The sequence below is a fragment of the Mercenaria mercenaria genome, chromosome 7, assembly GCF_021730395.1.
Source record: "Mercenaria mercenaria strain notata chromosome 7, MADL_Memer_1, whole genome shotgun sequence".
Classification (NCBI taxonomy): domain Eukaryota; kingdom Metazoa; phylum Mollusca; class Bivalvia; order Venerida; family Veneridae; genus Mercenaria; species Mercenaria mercenaria.
Window position 1 is genome coordinate 37,807,846 of NC_069367.1, and position 21,856 is coordinate 37,829,701.

At 34.0% G+C, this 21,856-nt stretch overlaps 1 protein-coding gene across 12 annotated transcripts in view; it reads right to left on the reverse strand.

Annotated features, from left to right (window-relative positions):
• Positions 1-21,856, reverse strand: part of LOC123554376 (inositol 1,4,5-trisphosphate receptor type 2-like) — a 184,210-nt gene that overhangs the window by 123,084 nt on the left and 39,270 nt on the right. For 11 of the 12 annotated variants that reach the window (XM_053548140.1, XM_053548139.1, XM_053548145.1 and 8 more), the window contains 14 exons: positions 21,498-21,585; positions 21,054-21,161; positions 20,464-20,609; positions 18,817-18,895; positions 17,402-17,487; positions 10,140-10,265; positions 8,958-9,008; positions 8,370-8,506; positions 7,548-7,677; positions 6,777-7,004; positions 6,203-6,313; positions 5,262-5,279; positions 2,329-2,397; positions 1,763-1,895 (listed from right to left, as the gene is read on the reverse strand). In XM_053548140.1, coding sequence (XP_053404115.1) covers positions 1,763-1,895; positions 2,329-2,397; positions 5,262-5,279; positions 6,203-6,313; positions 6,777-7,004; positions 7,548-7,677; positions 8,370-8,506; positions 8,958-9,008; positions 10,140-10,265; positions 17,402-17,487; positions 18,817-18,895; positions 20,464-20,609; positions 21,054-21,161; positions 21,498-21,585 — 1,510 coding nt within the window. The remainder of the gene's footprint in view (positions 1-1,762; positions 1,896-2,328; positions 2,398-5,261; positions 5,280-6,202; positions 6,314-6,776; positions 7,005-7,547; positions 7,678-8,369; positions 8,507-8,957; positions 9,009-10,139; positions 10,266-17,401; positions 17,488-18,816; positions 18,896-20,463; positions 20,610-21,053; positions 21,162-21,497; positions 21,586-21,856) is intronic. The other variant, XM_053548142.1, reaches the window with a different exon arrangement.

Sequence of the window (21,856 nt, forward strand, 5' to 3'; positions counted from 1 at the left end):
AACCAAAACCAATGCTAAAACTGAATAGATATTTTGATTTGGCTAATATTTCTAAGTAATAAATTTTAGATATCCAGAAAGGCAAGAAAAATCCTTCATTTTCTCTTCAATGCCTTGCAATACCTTCATCTGTTTGCTCCGAACCACCGCAATTTTCCAAGTTTTCATTCGTTTGAACAGTGACTTTTTTTCTTTTTGGATGGGTTTAATGTCACACTGACTCCATAATAAGTCATATAATTTTTTTTAACTTTTCATGGTGGAGGAAGACCCAGGTGTCCCTCCAGTCATTTTTGCAGGCATGGATGGGCACCTGGGTATAACCACCAACTTCTGGAAAGCCAGCTGAGCTTTGTTAAAAGATTTTTTTCCTTTGCAAGTTAAACTGGATTATGCTCGTTTGAATGGCCACCAAACCTGTCAGTGAGTATGTTATAGCATGGCCTACCAGCCTTACCAGTGATGGTCCCTTAAATGTCTCTTCTAGCTTTATTTTATTAAACATCTGTACATCTGACTTTTTTATATAACAAGAGGGTCAAGATTACCCTGGATCGCTCACCAGAATAATATGAGCTTCATGTTTCAAGTGTCAAACTGATGATTTTTAGAAATTTTTTTGAAGATTTTCAGATGTACAATCAAGTAACCATTGGGGCAGGGCCAATTTTACCCCAGGGGTCATGATTTGAACAAAGTTTGTAGAAGTCTACTAGGAAATGTTACATATCAAATATCTAAGACCTAGGCCTTCTGGTTTATTTTTAGCAAATTTATGAAGATTTCCCTATGTACAATCAAGTAACCCCTGGGGCTGGGTCAGTTTGACCCTGGGGGGTCAAGATCTGAACAATTTTTGTTGAGGTCCCTAGGCAATGCTACATGTCAAATATCTAAGCTCTAGGCCTTCTGGTTTATTTTTAGAAAATTTTGAAGATTTTTTCTATGTACAATCAAGTAACCCCATGGGGCGGGGTCAATTTGACCCTGGGCATCATAATTTGAATAAATTTTGTAGAAGTCTACTAGTTAATGCTACAAGTCAAATATCTAAGATCTAGGCCTTCTGGTTTATTTTTAGAAAATTTTTGAAGATTTTCCTATGTAAAATCATTTTAACAACTTTAGTAGAGGTCCACTAGGCAATGCTACATGTCAAATATCTAAGCTCTAGGGCTTCTGGTTTTTGAGAAGAAGATTTTTTAAGATTTTTCTATGTAAAATCATTTTAACAACTTTAGTAGAGGTCCACTAGGCAATGCTACATGTCAAATATCTAAGCTCTAGGGCTTCTGGTTTTTGAGAAGAAGATTTTTTAAGATTTTTCTATGTAAACCAAGTTTTCAAGCAATGCTACATGTCAAATATCTAAGCTCTAGATCTTCTGGTTTTTGAGAAGATTTTTAAAGTTTTTCCATTCGGTTGCCATGGCAACCAGAGTTCTGCATGGAATTCAATTCTTTGAATAATTTTTGTAGAGCTTCCCCCAAGGAACATTCTGTGAAGTTTGGATGAAATTTGCCTAGCGGTTTATGAGGAGATGTCGTTTAAAGTAAAGGTTTACGGACAAGGGACGCCGGACGGTGAGTGATCCTAATAGCTCACCCTGTGCCTTTGGCTCTGGTGAGCTAAAAAAAGATGTTGCTTTGCCAGACTTGAACTAATTATGGTGAGGGGCAAGTGTTTCAACGTCACCTATCTAAACCACTCAGGCGTTCAGACCTAATAACTGCCACATTAAATTTTTGCTTTGTTTACTCACTGATTATGAGGTCACAGTACATGGCCCTCAGCTGGTCGGGCAATCTGTCATCACTGAGACAAGTGAAAGCTTCCTCCCACGTCAGATAGTTCAACTCCTGTGTAATTACCGCTATCGAATGACTGTTCTGGCCCTGTAAATTAGAGTTCAATATTCATATACGAATTATCTCCCTTTGAAATATTTGGCAGTTATAAAGGGTGTTGAAATAACGTCAAAAATATATTTCTTTCATTGTTAATAAACAATTGCTTTCAAAATGGTGCCCTGTTATAGATCCAAAGTCTGTCATACTGTTCAAGAATCTTATTACTAGGCCTTAGTGAAAACTGCCAAATGTATTACACTATCATTATAAATTTTAAAATGTCTACATGTTTACATGTCAATAAAATAATCTGATTTGCCTGCAAAAGACATATCTAGTATGATTGCACAAGGTATTACAGAAGAAATCATATTACCCAAGTCAAAATACAGACCCAACAAATAATGTACATGTTGGTAAAATAGTGCATTGGAATGAATGACCATAATGGAGGTGACTTCTGTTTATAGTTACTTACATGGCAAAGGTATCCAAACAGTTCAAGCTGGTGTTCCAGGAACAAATACTCATCATCATCTTTGTCTCTCTGAAATCACATTAAAAGTAAAACAATGATTCAAACGACTGATTCTCAACGAGGTGAGCAAAATGCTAATTTCTTTTTTTCGCTTTGAGAAACTAAACTTAGAAAATATAAGGAAAACAGCAGGGACCACTTAAATCGCGCAAGTCTGTCATGGTGCTTGAATCATCAATGTCTGAGCTGGTCACTGTTTCAATGTATAAAACTTAAACTTAAGTCTTTAACAGACCACTTTCTGGTGTTATATGTTTTTTTTCTTCAAATTATACAATACTTCCATTTGTTAGTGATGGTAAATAACAATTCTAACACGACCAGCCAACAACCTACATACATGTAGAGCAAAATCTATCTTAGGTTATTCTGCAATAAACCACTCGCGTGCAATGACGTCATCCGATCCAGGTGAGTAGCACGGTTGTAAAAAGTAGTTACAATTTTTCTAACACTACTGATACTGGTATGTCGTGTCAGAATCAAAATAACAAGTTCCCAAGTGTGATTTATCGTAGAATAACTCTAGTTTTTCGTTTTTATGCAAAACAATATATCACAAAGGCGGTAGGCGCATAAGAACTCAAAACACGGGTTATTCTACGATAAACCACACTTGGGAACTTATTATTTCTTAATTAAAAACCAATAAAAGTAGTTCAGTAAGTTCTAGAAACTATTAATGTAAAAAAAAAAAAGGAGTAATCAATTAAATTTTAAAATATTTATAAAAGCTCCCTACTGTGTTAGTCACACAGTAAATATGACACGTAACAGACAGGTTAAACTGTCTTTTTACATCATCCCTTTTGAAGTGGCAATCTTAATGGTATAGGATTTACATGTTATACAGACATTGTCATCTTTTTAGAAAATATTATTTTTTAATGACCTAGTGTCAAGTTAAACCTAATTTATACAGTATTTAAAACATAGTGGCCATCCTTCTGATAAACAATTTCTAAAAACTATTTCTTAAACCTTGCAAAAGTAAGAGAGAAAAGTACCACTGTTAGCAGAAAGTTAGTACAGCCAAGTAGCCTTAAAACTTTTCACAAAGGAATTTAGAAAAAAACAAAGTAATTAAACTTTGTTTAATAATTTTTTTTAAAGAAGACAGTAGACAAGAGATATTGTTTATACATAACACACACCGATACTCTTGATGTTCTTTTAAGCAGATTGTTAGAGCTAAATATATCTAAAACAATGCCCACTCTTTCTAGCAGCTATCAGCCAAATCAAGCAAAGTCACTTCAATTCTCAGATCAAACAACCATTATATAAAAAATTATTGAGTGTTCTTTTCTCAACATAATTTCATTTCAATATTCCACTAAATGTTTGGCCTACACTGCTCGCTCAGTAAATATATCTGCAATTTCAATGCCTTGGTTAAGGCTAGTTTTTTTCTCCAGAATAATTTGTTATTAGACATTTTGTCTGAAGAATTTCGTCCTTCATTCTAGTGAAACTTGAACGAAAGCTGTAAACAAATAAGTCCAGGTACAGAATCCAGAAACAATGGTTGTATTAACTGCCTATATACTGTAAGATCATTGATTTCTGTGGCAGGGTTGGGGGTTGGTCTAACATGTTGAAATGCAAATTTTTAAATAAAGAAAATTCTACTAGACAGATATTTTTCCTTTTTTTGGTGTTACTAGCTGAAAACTATATCTATCAAACAAGACAAAAATTCTTTTTTAAGTTTGTGTCTCTGGGTTTTCCGTCGGCCATTTTCTTTTAGCAGCTGACTCCTAGCTTAAATACAATAACGAAAAAGATGCTATGTGCATAAAGATGCACAATGGAATCTACCAATGTGCCTTTAAGTTACAGTGAAACCTTAAAGTGTCAATATTTTCCATACCAAGTGTAAGTTTCATATCAGGTGTCTGACATCATTTAACCTTTAGCCTGCTAAATTTCTAAAATGGACTGGTCCACAATTTGGGCCAAACCATTTACCATTCAAAGGGGTGCTTGCTGAAAATTTACTGACTGAATAGCAAACAGTGCAGACACTGGTTGCAAAGGCAGAATCACTTGTCGCCAGCAGGCTAAAGGTTAAATGTATGTAAACATAGTAAAAAGATCACTAATTTTCAATTTTACTAGGACTATAGAATAAATATATATCATTTCCAAGTTTGAGTAAATGTGTGTGTAATACAAAGATTATTAGCTTTGAATCAAGAAATATGCACTTATTATTTTCTAGAATAATATTACGCTTATAGAACTGCATATTTCTTGATACAAATCTATTGTAATATAATAGGGTTATTGTAACAGTAGTTCAATCTTGGATGCTGAATTTGGGTCAAGTGGATTTTTGCAAGATCGGATCTCATGAGGCGCGCAAGTGCCGAGTGTGATTCGACCTTGCAAAATCTACGAGAATACAAAATCCCAGATCTAGCTACTGTTATAATGACCCTTTTATTATATACCTCTACCTTTTTCTTTGTTGTTCTGTTATTGAACAAAATCGTCAATGTTTATCGATATTAAAATGGAACTAAGTGAAGTTATTATGTGTGCTATTTATAGAAATGTGTCAGATCATGCATATTAATGAATGTAGTCTGGCAGCATATAATATGGAAGGTACAATATGGAATTTGAAAGGTACAATACAGAATTTTTTTCTGCCTGTTCATGTTTAATTGTGAAATACAAGCCAATTTTTTTAAACAGAATTTATATAGGTATATAATACATAAATATATATGTCATATAATAAATGGATACAGAAAACAGGAAGCATAGTTCTGTAGAAGCGTTTAAACAAAAACCAGTTATGTACAGTGATAAAAACAACTTCTTCTATATACCAGTTAGATATATACATGTACTCAAAGACTTACATGTTGGTCTACATTTCTCTAAAATTCAAAATTACGATTGAAAAGAAATACAGATTTTCTTCAGAATTCTAAGATATACCAGTCATTTTTTCCAAAAAGAAAAAAAATTTCTTCTCAACTGAAACTTAAAGATTTTCATGACTTGAAAGTTGATTTTGGCTTCAAAAGTACTATAACATACACATTCAAGTTTTTATTTTGTACGTCTCAAGTTTAGTATCGCTTTGAAAAAAAAAAATTGTGCCTAGTTTGATGAAGATAGTATTATGTATACAAGAGTTTTGCTACAATAACAGAAACTGGGATTTAATATAAACAAAAGCTGTGAACTATTCTATGTCTTGTATTTAAAACGAACACTATGCATGGCATAAACAACATCAAAACTACAAGCAATATTGGAAATTTTCCATAAAACAAATAAAATGCTTTCTACAATATGCAACATTTGAAAATGAAAACAGAATTTTAAAACAATCAGCTAAAATATAAAGAAAACAGTTCCAAGGTCAACTTATTATCAATAAAATAATGATAAACAAAACAGAAATGTATTTTGTACTGTTACAAGGCCTGAGATCAATGGCAGAAATATCTCCAAACATGCAAACACGCCAACATGTTAATACGATAAATTAGCGCACTGATATGACAAACATGTTTTTGCCATACAGGCATGCTAGTTTTTCATTTTTGGTGTGTAAACGCTCTTTAAACATGCCAACATGCCAAAACGAAATGGCAGAAATCAGCCACCATACCAAAATTTGCCTTAAAACAGGAAAATAGCATGTCTATCATGTAGTAATTGTACAACAACTTAAGACTCAATGTTGATGGATTAATATTAAATTGGTTTATGTTTAAGCAATTGTCCTAGGGTACATGTTAACAACATATGTTTCATGATAAACATGCAATTACTAAACATGTTTACTTACATTTGAGAATGTGAACAGATCTACGTAAGATTTCCCGTTGTTTGTTGACACATATACCTTCCCATCATCCAGTCCTATTTTCTGTCCAAGATCAGTGAAGAAAACACAATTCTGCGGAAAGAAAATTACATATACATTAAGCAAAATTTTTTTAAGCACAAGATTTAATGAATATCTTTAATTTTATTGCATAATACGTTTCTCATGAAGTCATTTTTATATTTACAGATAATATAGCAACTCATCTTTTTGTAACAAGCAAAGAAGCAAAATGTAACAGGAGAATTTATTTTTATTTGTCATGTTCTAATGGGACTCTTATTCTGCAGGCAAAAATGGTTGAAATTTAGAAGATTAAAAGGTGAAATCACAAACAAATTTTCCTGGACTTTGTGGCTTCATCTATCCATGAAATTTAATCCCAATTAACAAGAAAAATTCCCAAACATTTAATTTTTTAAAGTTGAAATTCAGGAATTCATATCCCCATGAAAAAGCTGTTCTAGCAAAAACTACACAATTTCATGCCCATCAAATTAAGTGGTTTCACAGTACTGAAAATTTTTATATTTACCATTCCCCTCATCAGCCAGACTTCTGTGATATATTTCTGATTGTCAGCAATTGACACGCCATCACACACACATAACACACTGAGCAAGTCAAGGTAGTGGTAATTTTTATCACGTCGCAAAAGATCGACAAACTTGTCAATGTGATCGTGAGTAATTCTGTCCACGATCTTTCTGTTGTCACGGATCAATTCCATCACCATGTGTGCTGCATTCAAACCAATGCTGCCCTGTAGATAGTGAGAAATGATTATATAGGCACTTTGTGAAATCTCTCATTTGGGAGAAATGATATTTGTTTTTTATCTTCGATGGATTTTTAGTTAGTTAAAACATATTCTTATTTAAGAAATTCATGAAATATTTACAAAGTAATAGCTGAGGAATGGACAGAAAGCTATATCAGCTTACAGTTGTCCTCTTCTTCAAATTTCAAGTTATAGGACCAATGGAAACTTTTCAGCTTAACTGGTAGAAGAAAACATTTGGTGTATTCAGGCATGTGTAGATATCTAGGTAGAACAACTGGCCTTCTGGAATCCTACTTGACAGTGCTGTCACAAGACAACCCAAACTAGACCATAACCCACTAATAGGCAATTTTAACTACTCGGCAATAAAAACCACTAGGCAAAAATATGAAATTCTAAATTTCATAACAGCAGTACTTATAATTCAATGAACTCTTTATCTAAGCTTAAACATTTGTTCTGGCAAATGCTTAAAATTATTTTTATATTTCTGCAGTATAGCATATGAGGAAACAAACTTACCTCCTTGATTTCAAACTGTGTTAAGAAGAAATCTATGTATTTTGCTATATACAACTCATTCTTCCTGGAATTTCCCATCAAATATGTGTACAGAACATCGTACGCCACACTGAATATCCTCGTCATGTGACTGAAATAAGATTATTCAAATGAGCCGCGCCATGAGAAAACCAACATAGTGGGTTTGCGACCAGCATGGATCCAGACCAGCCTGCGCACCCGCCCAGCCTGGTCAGGATCCATGCTGTTCGCTAACAGTTTCTCCAATTCCAATAGGCTTTAAAAACGAACAGCATGGAGCCTGACCAGACTGCGCGGATGCGCAGGCTGGTCTGGATCCATGCTGGTCGCAAACCCACTATGTTGGTTTTCCCATGGCACGGCTCAAATATGCAACATTCATTTTCATTCAGGTTCCAAATATTTCTTTTTTTGCATTTAAAAGAATATTATCGGTATTCAAAAGTGGAAAATTGAAGGAAAAAGTGGAAAAATGAATGGAAGCTGGATGTCAAAAGCAAACAAATGAATGGCGAGAAAGCGTTTACTGTGAAAACAACATATCTAACTTTGGTTTACTGGCACAGAATTTTCATGGCTGACCATAATTTCTTGTATCAGTACTCCAGTTATGCTCTGCTTGAAACAAGAGCTGTCCATAAGACAGCAAGCTTGAGTGTTCTCAGTGCTCGGCTCTGAATTAGAATTCTTCGAAAAGTCGAACTACAAATTAAACTAGTGGTCTAATAATCAGACCTGCTGCAGTTTACCATAGTATATTAACTCTGCTGTTTTTTTTCTTAAATCAACATAATCACATACTATTGATCAGCTCCATTAAATGGACATTTGAGCAAGTTGACAAGAAGTTCTACAATCCTGAGATTTCTCATCAGTTTCTGTCTGTCTTTAATTGGTTCCCCATCCACTACCATGAAGTTGCAGATTTCTTTCAAAGCCTGGAACCAAAAATATTCAATATTATTCTTTAGCTAAGTTTGTTGCCCATTCTCCTCTCACAAACCTCTTCAGTTTATACTAATTTATTTCAGCTCGACTGTGATGAAAGCTTCAAGCTTATCTGAACCTATCTTTAGTCTGCTTCCCGGAAAAAACAGTAGTGGTGTCTTATGAGAAGGTGTGATTGTAACTACAGTAGGGCTCAAACCCACAACCCCCATGCTGAGTGGCCGACAACTTAACCACCATACCACTTTAAATCCCTTTCAAAGCGTAAGATCAATATTCTCCCTTGCAATCTCGTAATTAATTTTAAATGGAAAGACTTTTGAAAAGCTAAAGGGTCTTTGAAAGTTGTACATAAAATCATTTCATATGTCCAGTAATTTTTTGTTTATATAGATTTAACTGAAATTTCTGCTAATTTTCCATGAAAAGTACAGAACTTACAGTAATAACATTGTGTGACATTTTTGCATTCAACACAACTCCAGCTTTTTTCTGAAATGGAAAATTATGGAAATATTAATAAACAACAACAGGGTTTTCCCGGACGCAGGCTTTCTGCGTCCCTGACGCGCTTTGACTGCTTTGGACTCGCATTTTGTAGTGCCTCTGCGTCCACTGGACCCGCAAAATCGGTCACGAAACTCCTTTGCACTGAAGCTTCCTTTGCGCAGATACCCATGTAAAATGCGCAGTTTTTTACCACCGGGACCATCCCCGAATCCTGGGTGCTCATTATACACAGGTATAGACGATTTTCCAACTTCAAAACAAGTTTTGTTACCGACGTTCGCCATTTTGGTAAAGGGAAACTACTCTCCGCGCTAATTGACACCGCTAAAATCTAAGATTGCCGTTACGTTCCGTAAAAGATCGAATGGTTTATTTTTCTATTAAACAAAATTAATTTCATATAAATTTAAAGTATTTTGATGAAAAAATATTAATAAATCACAAAAATTATGATACTAATTAAGGATCGAGTATTATCTTTAACTAAGATCAAACTGTGAACAACATAATTGACACGAGTTGACACTTAATTGCCGGTAATTACTGGCTATTTGATCATAACAAAAAGACTGTCACACCTTTTGTTATCAGTCTGAATTGAGAAGCTCATGCCATTTTGAATGATACCATTCCGAAATACTGAATCAGCTGCTATCTAAATTAAAAAGATACAAGTTCATTCGGTTTTAGGATAAATTTTTTTTAGTAATAATGTCCATTTTCAAGATCAATAATTTGTGGACCCCCAAAAATTATTAGGGACCCTTAAATTAGCAGCCATGGGAGTCCATGAACTCCCAAATAAAAAACCCGAGGGAAAACCCTGCAACAAAATGCCCATCAGCGACAACAGTAACAAGAACTCTATTCTTATATCTATCACAGTACATCTGTTTAAAAACCATTAAAAGCCTCTGATTCAAAATGGTCATTCTAAAACACTTCTTTTATTATATAGGTACTTTTAACCATTTATTTTAGTGGACCCATGATAACAACTATCAATTTCATAGTCATAAAGAAAATTTTCTTCCCAAAGCATTGACTTAAATGTATATCCATTGCAGACAAAGTGAAAAAATCAATTTAAATTAATGCATTGCAAACACTTACATCATGAACAAGTTTCTGTATGAAGGGAACCATTCCAGCCATTGTGTTGAAGATGTCCTCCAATGATTGGTCCACTGACTGTAACGTGAACGCATCATCATACTGCTTCTCTTCAATGACCCCAATCTGAGAAATACATAGGTAATTGTTTATACATACTCAAAGGACCCTGATCTGAGGATACTTAGATAATTGTTTATACATGCACAATGATCCTAACCTGAGGAATATGTATAACAGAACTGTTTTATACATACATAACCCAAATCTAAGAAATATATGTATAACTGTTTAAACATAAACAACAACTTCCTCTGAGAAATACTGTTGTTTACACAAGCAACATGACCCCAAGCTGAGAATTATATATGTAACTTTTATATGTTCACTATGACCCTATCTAAAAAATACATATACATGTAGATATGTTAAAAGATTATTTATAAAAAACATAATTAAAATTTAAAACACCTCTGTTTTATAACTGATACATACAATGTACATATTTTCACCATTAAAAAAACACATTATATCATAATATATTAATCACTCACATACACATAGAGTAAATAATCCTGATTTTTTTAGATTTACAGTAAATTAAATGTACACATAGATCTACAAAGAAAAAATCATCTGAAATAATCATAGTAATGGACCTGTGATGACAACTGGTAAATTACATATTCTCTGTCTGCGTTTCTGGCACTCTCCAGTTCCGGTAGAGAACCAAGACATACGTGCACTGAGCTACATGTACCTCCAAACAATGCACAACAGGAATACCTAATTATACAGGGTCATTACAAGTACACCACCCTAAAAAAAAAAAACAACAAGAGGACCATGATGGTCCTGAATCGCTCACCTGTCCCCACATGACCCAGTTTTGAACCGAGTATGACGTCATTTTTTTCTACCATTTGACAAAGTGACCTTGTGACCTAATTTCTAGCTCATGTGACCCAGTTTTGAACGTGACCTAGATATCATCAAGATAAAAATTCTGACCAATTTTCATGAAGATCCATTGAAAAATATGGCCTCTAGAGAGGTCACAAAGTTCTATTATTATTTGATCTAATGACCTAGTTTTTGAAGGCACCTGACCCAGTTTCAAACTTGATCTAGATATCATCAAGATGAACATTCTGACCAATTTTCATGAAGATCCATTGAAAAATATGGCCTCTAGGGAGGTTACAAGGATTTTCTATTTTTAGACCTACTGACCTAGTTTTGGACTGTACATGGCCCAGTTTCGAACGTGACCTAGATATCACCAAGATGAACATTCTGACCAATTTTTATAAAAATCCCATGAAAAATGTGACCTCTAGAGTGGTCACAAGCAAAAGTTTACGGACGCATGGACGATGGACGCCACGCGATCACAAAAGCTCACCTTCTCACTTTGTGACAGGTGAGCTAAAAAATGAAAGGAAATAGTTATAAAGTTAGGTTTTTTCACACTATCAAGAGCAGTAGAACTGCGGTGTGTTTGAATGAAAGAATGGGTATGGGAGTGATGTCCCCTCCTATTTGCTGAGAATTTTTTTTTTAAATATTGAAATAAATCACATTATTTCAAAAAATTCTTTGTAATTTTGAATTTTAAAGTGATTTAATCCAGAAAATATATCATAAACAGGCAAACTAGAAATACAGGTCTGAATGTAGATAATGTAAACAATTAAACCAATGTTAAGAACAACTTATCAACATATGCCATCTTCTATTAAGATAACTTTATAAAGTAGAAATCTATTGTAGGATTCACACTTTACAACTTACACCCAGCTTTTTAGATTTCTACATCCGACAGCATATTTAAGAAAAAAAAAAAACATTAAAAAAATTAAAAATTATATATAATATATAATGAAATTTCATATATGGTTACACATTGCACACAAAACAAAACACACACATACAAACTAAATCATTATAATTATGCATGTATATAGAAAGGTAAGTGATTATCAAAATGAAAGTTTTACCTAAAAACCGTGTATAAGAATAACACAAATAATTATTCTTTATATATTTTGATATGGGGATTCACATTTGTACCATGTGACCAACTAATATAATATTCCAATGCAACAATTTTGGTTCAAATCTACACAATAACAAACGATAAAGGCTATCGACCAATAAAAGTACCTGTATGAAATTACTAATACTGATGCAATGTTTCTGCAAACATTTATAAATGAAATCGTGTCTGCCTGAATCAATTTCACTTTTTACAGGGAAAATTAAGCATACAATAAATATATTATTTAACATTGATATTTACAATATGTGATATGTTTGAACTTATATCTATCCGGAAATCATACTGGAGTCGCCTTACAGCTTCTCCATGTTTTTCAAACAGGTACTCATCCAAATACATCATCGTATTGTACAGGACAATTTATGCAATAAACTGTCAGTAAATAATCTTCTGATCTTTAAATTCTTTTTTTTTCCAAAGTATATAATTAACCAGACTATAACTATAACAAAACCATGGATTTTTACTTAAAATTTTATCCAATGATCTTATGTGCTACTTGAGTTATGGTAGTAGATTTTCTGTCAATATAAAGTATATTTTTTTTTAAAATCTATGTCATTTGTAATTACAGTTACAAACAATGCAACCAGTGGAATGGTTGTGTAATCAAAATTTCTATCAGAAAACAAGAGGACCATTATGGTCCTGAATCGCTCACCTCTTCCCACATGACCCAGTTTTGAGTAGGACGTCTTTTCTATTATTTGACATAGTGACCTAGTTTTTGAGCTCATGTGACCCAGTTTTGAACTTGACCTAGATATTATCAAGTTATAAATTCTGACCAATTTTCAAGAAGATCCATTGAAAAATATGGTCTCTAGAGAGGTCACAAGGTTTTTCTATTATTTTTGACCTATTGACCTAGTTATCGAAGGTACGTGACCCTGTTTTAAACTTTACCTAGATATCATCAAGGTGAACATTCTCACTAATTTTCATGAAGATCTCATGAAAAATATGGCCTCTAGAGAGGTCACAAGGTTTTTCTATTTTTATACCTACTGGCCAAGTTTTTGAAGGCACGTGACCCACTTTCATAACTGACCTAGATATCATCAAGGTGAACATTCAGATCAATTTTCATGAAGATCCATTTAAAAATATGGCCTCTAGAGAGGTCAAAAGATTTTAATAATTTTAGACCTACTGACCTAGTTTTTGACCGCAGCTGACCCAGTTTCAAACTTGACCTAAATATCATCAAGATGAACATTCAGACCAACTTTCATACAGATCCCATGAAAAGTATGGCCTCTAGAGAGGTCACAAGGTTTTTTTTATTATTTGACCTACTGACCTAGTTTTTTAAGGCACATGACCTAGTTTCAAATTTGACCTAGATATCATCAACGTGAACATTCTGACCAATTTTTATGGAGATCCATTCACAAGTATGGCCTCTAGAGAGGTCACAAGGTTTTTCTATTTTTAGACCTACTGACCTAGTTTTTGACCGTACATGACCCTGTTTCAAACTTGACCTAGATATCATCAAGATGAACACTCAGACCAACTTTCATACAGATCCCATGAAAAATATGGCCTTTAGAGAGGTCACAAGGTTTTTCTATTATTTGACCTACTGACCTAGTTTTTGAAGGCACGTGACCCACTTTCAAAATTGACCTAGATATCATCAAGATGAACACTCAGACCAACTTTCATACAGATCCCATGAAAAATATGGCCTCTAGAGAGGTCACAAGGTTTTTCTATTATTTGACCTACTGACCTAGTTTTTGAAGGCACGTGACCCACTTTTGAACTTGAACTAGATATCATCAAGATGAACATTCTGACCAATTTTCATGAAGATCTCAAGAAATATATGGCCTCTAGAGAGGTCACAAAGTTTTTCTATTTTTAGACCTTCTGACCTAGTTTTTGACCGCACGTGACCCAGTTTCGAACTTGACCTAGATATCATCAAGATAAACATTCAGACCAACTTTCATACAGATCCCATGAAAAATGTGGCCTTCAGAGAGGTCACAACGTTTTTCTATTATTTGACCTACTGACCTAGTTTTTGACGTCACAGGACCCAGTTTCGAACTTGACTTAGATATCATCAAGGTGAATGTTCTGACCAATTTTCATGAAGATCTTGTGAAATGTATGGCCTCTAAGGAGGTCACAAGGTTTTTCTATTTTTAGACCTACTGACCTAGTTTTTGATGGCACGTGACCCAGTTTCAAACTTGACCTAGATATCATCAAGGTATACATTATGACCAATTTTCAATAAGATCTTGTGAAATATATGGCCTCTAGAGAGGTCACAAGGTTTTTCTATTTTTAGACCTACTGACCTAGTTTTTGAAGGCATGTGACCCAGTTTCAAACTTGACCTAGATATCATCAAGTTGAACATTCTGACCAATTTTCATAACGATCCCATGAAAAATGTGACCTCTAGAGTGGTCACAAGCAAAAGTTTACAGACGTACGCATGGACGGACGGACGCACGCACGGACGGACGTTGGACACCGCGCGATCACAAAAGCTCACCTTGTCACTTTGTGACAGGTGAGCTAAAAAACAAAAACTGTTGAATATTTTATTATCTGTTTCACGTTTATTTAACATTTTATTCTGAACTGTGATCACAACAAGCAAGAACATTTAGATGAATTATAAATGTGACCTATATTAAAACTACATTTGTACTTTTCACTTACAGGACTTTCTTTAGCTTCGGCCAACAAACAAAATGTTTAATCACAGCTGTAAGATGATAAACAATGATGAAGATGATGATGATGTTTATACTGATGATGCTTTTGATGACTTTTTTATATTTATGCTGAGGCTACTGATGTTAATGAGGAGTTTAAAACTTTTGATGACTTGGTTGATATTAATAATGAAACTGCTGTTGCAAACCAAAGCAACACATAAAAGAGCCACACCATGAAAAAACCAACATAGTGCATTTGCGACCAGCATGGATCCTGACCAGACTGCGTAATGGTTTCTCTAATTGAAATAGGCTCTGAAAGCAAACAGCATGGATCCAGACCAGACTGCACGGATGCGCAGGCTGGTCTGGATCCATGCTGGTCACGAAATGCAATATGTTGGTTTTCTCATGGCGTGGCTCAAAACATGATTTAAAACAACAACAGATAAACAAACAAAACAAAACACTGCCTCTACTGTAACCAAATCACTTGGCTCTTAATGACATTTGAATGTCTAATTTGCCCAACCAGTCTACTTTGAAAATGATGATGATGATGATGAAGATGACAATGACAATGATGATGAGGATTTATTGACTGATCGATTAATTGTTTGATAATAATATTGTATGAAAATGACACGAACTATCAAATGTTTTAAAATACCTAAGAAGTTTTGAATTTCACATAGAATTAAATATTTGTTTGTGCATTTCCTGAAAGTTAAACAGAAAAGCTGCAAAATAATTCAAAAATAAATAAAATTTTAATTCTGATTCATTAAAAGCACCAACTCAAAATGGACTTGATAAAAAACATTGACCATGCGAAGTGCTGAATATTTACAAACTGAATAAGTACAAATGCTTCATACTTCTTATGAAAAAATAAATTAATGTTAAAAATATGCTGAATAAACTAATACTTGTTAGTTATTTTACTACTATACCAAGGAAGAGACAAAACCTCTACCAAACACCTGTTTCTGGTCTGGAAGATGGCTTCCCAGTATTATAACAATTCAATTCCACTTAATGGCACTTTTATTGAATATAACTCAAGTGAAAAATGATAAAAATCTGTATAAAAATGTTGTTTGATTATATATTATGTCAACTTACTACAAGTCTAACACCACTTTGTTTTAATTCCTTTTAAGCCGCAGTGTTATAAGTGGAAAATATTAACTGTTACATACAAAACAAGCACACTAATGTGACATTAATTGTCAGCATTTTTTAAAATATCTATGTATAGCTTAGACAATCTGTATTGTAATAAAAAGTCACTCAGTTAACTTTGACCGTTTGACCTTGAATATAAATGTCAAATCATACCATACCATCAAGCTCTTTTTATGATTGTTTCAAGTTTTAAATTTTTTCTTTTGCTCTGGCAGCGTCTAAAAGGACAAAGCTGAATCATCATAATTAAGGTGAAAGAGATTCAAACCAAGTTTGGTAAAGATCTATCAAATTACTCGTGAGAGGAAGATAGTGGTCCCTAAAGGAAGTCAAGCTAATCCACTTTAAACAAACCAGAGTGAGGTCAAAACCTGGATGCTTCAAACCAAGTCTGGTACAATTCTGACCAGTAGTTTCAGAGAAGTGAGTGAGTGAGTTGGGTTATACGGCGAATGGACACAAAATGGTCATATATCGCCAAGATAGAGAAGGAGATATTCAACTACGAATGTTGACACTGAATGATGGGAAATCATCCAGTCACAGGGTGACAAATCATCCGCCTATAATAACAAGTCAACCTGAACCTTTGGTTCAGATTAACTAAAAGTATATTTATTCAATGAAAACAATTCATCATTGTTGTGAAATGTATAAAAACAAAAATTACTAAGTGAGACGAGTACTACAAATTACAACAGCTCTAGAGGTACTCCTAAAATAGGGCAAGCCTCCAGACTTAAGTACTTTATAAGATATTTCATAAGTATTTTTCGATGAAAACAGGCATGTAGTCTGTAAAATATGTAGAAACAAAAATGTAAGAAAAGGACTATACTTATTAGTCAGGTAGTCAGTAAAAAGATGTTGCAAAGAAGGATGAAATTTAATTGTTTAATTTGAAAAGCACTGACTTATATACTGCACCAGGTGCCCCTCCTAGCATTATTCCATCAAGGGAGGGCACCTACACCAAACCAGCAACGTTCTGTAAGCCAGCTGGTTGGCTTCCTAACAGGAAATAATTCTACACCCTGAGCAAGATTCTGAACCCACTGTGATGCGAGGCAAGTGTTTCAAACTCAATGCCCTTAACATTAGTTAGCCATGGAGGCCCCTTGTCCACTAGGATGTACATTTGGCAAACATATATGCAAAGTAACAATCTGGAGGCATACTCTGTTTTAAAGAAAATATCACACACAGGAGTCTTGACTGTTATTCAGTTTAACCACTTTTACAGACATTTTTTTATTGAATGTTTTAGCAATTATTCATCAGTTAAACAAGCAAACCATTTTTCAATATGGAGATTTTCAGTATACCTTTTTGAGTTGAGCTGTTGTCCATTTAAGTGAGCCCATTGACTTGCTGTCTGATTTCCTTTCCTCTTGTTTCTTCTTGTACTCATCTGAGAAAAAAAAAAAAAATTTTTTTCAGAATAAAAGGTTGTGCCTTTTTATTATTTTTTATTAACACTATTCCCAATTACAAACAGTGCTGCTGTTATGTACAAGGTAAGCAGTGGTTTGGCAGTTAAGTTTGATCACATGTTTTAACAATATCTCAATATTTAACAGTATCTACAGAGAAAAATCAACTATGAATGAACAAAGATTTAAATCCTGCTTGTCCATCCTCCTTCTGAGGGAGTACCGTAGATACTCGTGTATAATGTGCAGTTTTTTTACCCCCGTGACCATCCGCGAATCGTGGGTGCGTATTTTACACAGGTAAAGATGATTTTCCAGCTTCAAAACAAGTTTGTTTACGATTTTCACCATTCTGGTAAAGGGAAACTACTCTCTGCGCTAAAAACTGTATTATCTGTATCTATACGACGCAGGACCACTTCTGGTATAAGGTATTAGATAATAGTAGTTTATTTTTCCTTAAACAAAATTAATTTTATACAAATTCAATTTTCTTTTTAAGAAAGAAGTATCAAAAATCGAAAATATCATAAAACTAAAAAAAATTAACTATTATCTTTTACTGAAATCAAACTGTGAACAACAAAACTGACAGGAGGCCTCACGCTAATTGCCGATAAATACTGGCCATTTGATCTACGAAGTTTAACTGATCATAACAAAGGATGATCACACCTTTTGTTATCGGTTTGAACTGAGAAGTTAATGTCATTTTGAAAGATGCCATTCCGAGATACTGAAAACAATTGCTTTCTATTTATTCATAAAAATATTTAGATTTTAAAACAGAAACAACAAATATAACAGTATCTTCTTGGTTTCATTTTCAAGAAAACAAAATTCGATAGTACAGCGAGACCGATTACGCTCTCCACCGCGGAGGTAATTTATTACCAGTGTCGATGTAAATCCTACTTTCGTTTTTTTAATCTAACTCAAAGTTGACCAAAAATATTTTTTCCCAGGTTTTGGGGCGAACTCATTATACAAGGGTGCGCATTATATACACTGGTATCTATGGTACTAGTTTTTCAAAGGAAGTGTACCAAGTTTTTTCTTCATAACCAACCTTTAATACATATTGTGAAATCATTTATTTCTAAAGGCATAAACTTTGTGGTTCAAAATGACTACTAAGTGGGGATATACATATTTGGATTGCAACTTTTGAACATATAAAAGAATGGGAATTTTATTTGGTTGTTTGGATTGAATTTCATGGATTGACTAAACAGCAAAATTCACAAAAATTAGTTCTGTCAATAGAGCTTTAAAAAATAAAGGATGTGAAGACATGTAGATCATACCCATTGAAGCATGTAGCCATTGGCCAGATACAACATGTTCCATTCTACAGTAACTGTCCTCTGGTATATCATCACTTTCCTGCAACATGGTTCATACAGAATATTAGAGACAAATTCAAGTACTTTTCAAGGACTTTTTACAATTTTTCAAGCACTATTTTTTTTCAAAACCACGACCTAATCTGAACAACTTTTATTATGTAATGCAAAAATAAAACAACCATCACTTGTCACGCCTTTGAAAATGACGTAATTCGATTATTAGATTGATGTGATTCACTATCTTGCTGAGGTTTAACGCTTTTCTTGTTATTTTTTAGCGCACTCCTACTAATGATACCTCAAAATTTTGTCACACAACGTGCAAATACACTTCGTTCTGTCTGCTCTATAGGGCTTCAGCCACTGTTTATATTCGTCTTTTGTCTCCCGCTTACTTGAGTAAACATGTTTATTTTTCTTACTCATTTTAATTCACTGGAAACACTCGCAAATATCTAAAAATTGCGAGTTATTATTTCCCTTATTTTTTTAAACGGAAACGGAAACATGCAAAGGGTGATACAGTAGAAATAGCACTCTGTAAATATCGATAAAGTGTGGCCGTAGACCACTATAATAGCATACAAGTGATCTGGTCCAGCAATTTCACGAATTCATTTTCATTTTCTCCGATTTATTTTAAGCCTTAAATTCTTTTTGCAAAGCAAAGTTACGAAAGAATATTTTCAAGGAGTGAAAGGTCAAATTCAAGGAGTTTTTATCAAAATTCAAGTACTTTTCCAGGTTTTTTAGGGTTTTGTCATTTTCAAGGAGTTTTCAAGGACTACCATCGAATTCAAGGACTTTTCAAGGCCTGTGCGAACCCTGTGCAAATAATAAATTGTATATCAACAATCACTCTGAACTGCAAGGTATGGTCACTTTTCTCAAGTCATCAAGGGTTTCAAGCAATCTAAATACAAACAATATTAGGAAAATGGCTGAGAACCACATAACTGCTTGAGCGGGCTCAGGTGCTTGCGCAAACAATGCACTTCTAAGCCGTGTTTCTCTGTACACATATTTTCATAAAATTGCATGATCTGTGTGATGTATTCTTCAAAATTTTGGTTTTCAAATAAAGGCAAAAAATCTTTTTCAAGCAATAAAGTACATGTGTATAAATATATTATAATTTAATTTATTGACATATATATGTAAATACTACCATATAAGCAAGTATTCGATTCTGGATACCTCTCTAATGCATTATTTCAGGAACAGGCTTGCACCTGTCACCTGGATGTGTGGCTTTCTCACAAAGACAACTGAGTGAACATCAGATGCAACTATTTTCACAAGCGGAAATTTTAAATCTGGTATTCACTTGGTGTGCCACTCATGAAAATATTGCATTTCTGTTCACTTGATGAAAGATATTTCAATCCTACATTTTAAACAAACAAACTTGAATTTTATTTCATGTCTGAAAGTTAAAAGCTCCAGTTTTACCCATGCAATGAAACACACGCTGGACGTAACACACAAAAGTCAAGTGTAGTAAACATTGAAACTCCCATTGTTTGAAACAGTGCAAAGTATAAATATAATCCAGCATTATATTTCAGTACACTCCATTTACTCAAACATACAACAGTAACCTACCCTTATCACAGGATGAAGTCTGAATACTGTTTTGGGGTCAAGGTGATCTGAGGTCAAGGACACTTTTCCACCCTGAGCCACACAAAGGTATTTTCTTGTACACATATGCATCAGCCTACACTGCTGTTCCCACTTCAGGACACCACCTGAAAAAAAAAATCATTTTTCTTGACCAATATACTAAAATGAAAATTAATCTATTTTTCGTAAATTATTTTTAGTAACATTTCTCAGCACGACTTCATTAAATTATAACTGGAGAAAAAAAAAATGATTTGGGACAGTATCATAATATTCCGGTAAGTTTTAACACAATGCCCAGGACATGTCAAATGTCACAATTCTGTCTAATTAGAAACCATATTACGTGCACTTTAATAGTTAGGAGTGGCAATTTTACTAAATTAGATTATTCTGGGGCATAAGTAGGACGTCAAAATTAGTCAACAATGACAAATTTTGTCAATGATAATTTCACGGAAAATTTATTCATAATTCATCAAAGCCGTGATTAATCAACACATCACTACCCTCTACCCAACCCTTCAGCATCCCCAATCCTCAGATCTAAACAGATGGAGTATCCTTACCTGCTACACAACCTTCCTGCAGTTCTATCTGCCAGTACGTAACAGCTGAACTACTGGGAAACAAAGTTTTCGGGTTGGACTGGTCCACAGGTCGCATACGCAAATGTACTGGAAGGTTATGAATATTATTTACACTCATATAAAATAGACTAAATCATATTGATGAATAAATAATCTCATTTAATATCACAGGGGTAAAACATTTTCCATCAACTGCTGCAAACAATTCAATACATGTGGGGGTGATCAAAGATTGAACCCAGGACTGGAAGTTCAAATCTTGTCCAGCTGAGATAATGGGACATGCACTTAATTTAAAATTTCAGAGGTAAAAACTAGTTTATAGTCAATTTGAGTAAGATACTCAAGGAAACAGTTATATCACTTTGGATTTTCAATTATTTTATTTCAAGTTTCAGGATTGAAACTGTAACCAGTTCCTACCATCTTCTGTGAGTTCATCATCAAACAGTCCTTCAGCTACCAAATATGCTTCCATTTCTTTGTGGTAGAATCTAACAATGTCCCCAACCTAAACGAAGAGAAGAAAACATTTCACTGGCAAATCCAATTTTTAATGATGTCATGACACTATTCCTGCCCTAAGACACATTTTGTAAAGTCAACTCATGTTCAGGCAGTTTTTAATCAAGAGCAAACAACTCTGGAAAGACTGAATCAGTTTGTTGTACAAAGGATATTGTTCCTGTGATATTGAATTACACTAAGGAATTTAACTAAAGGGGGGAAAATATCTGCCTTTGTAGTGAGGTATTTGCTTTTTGAAGGTATAAGCAAAGGAT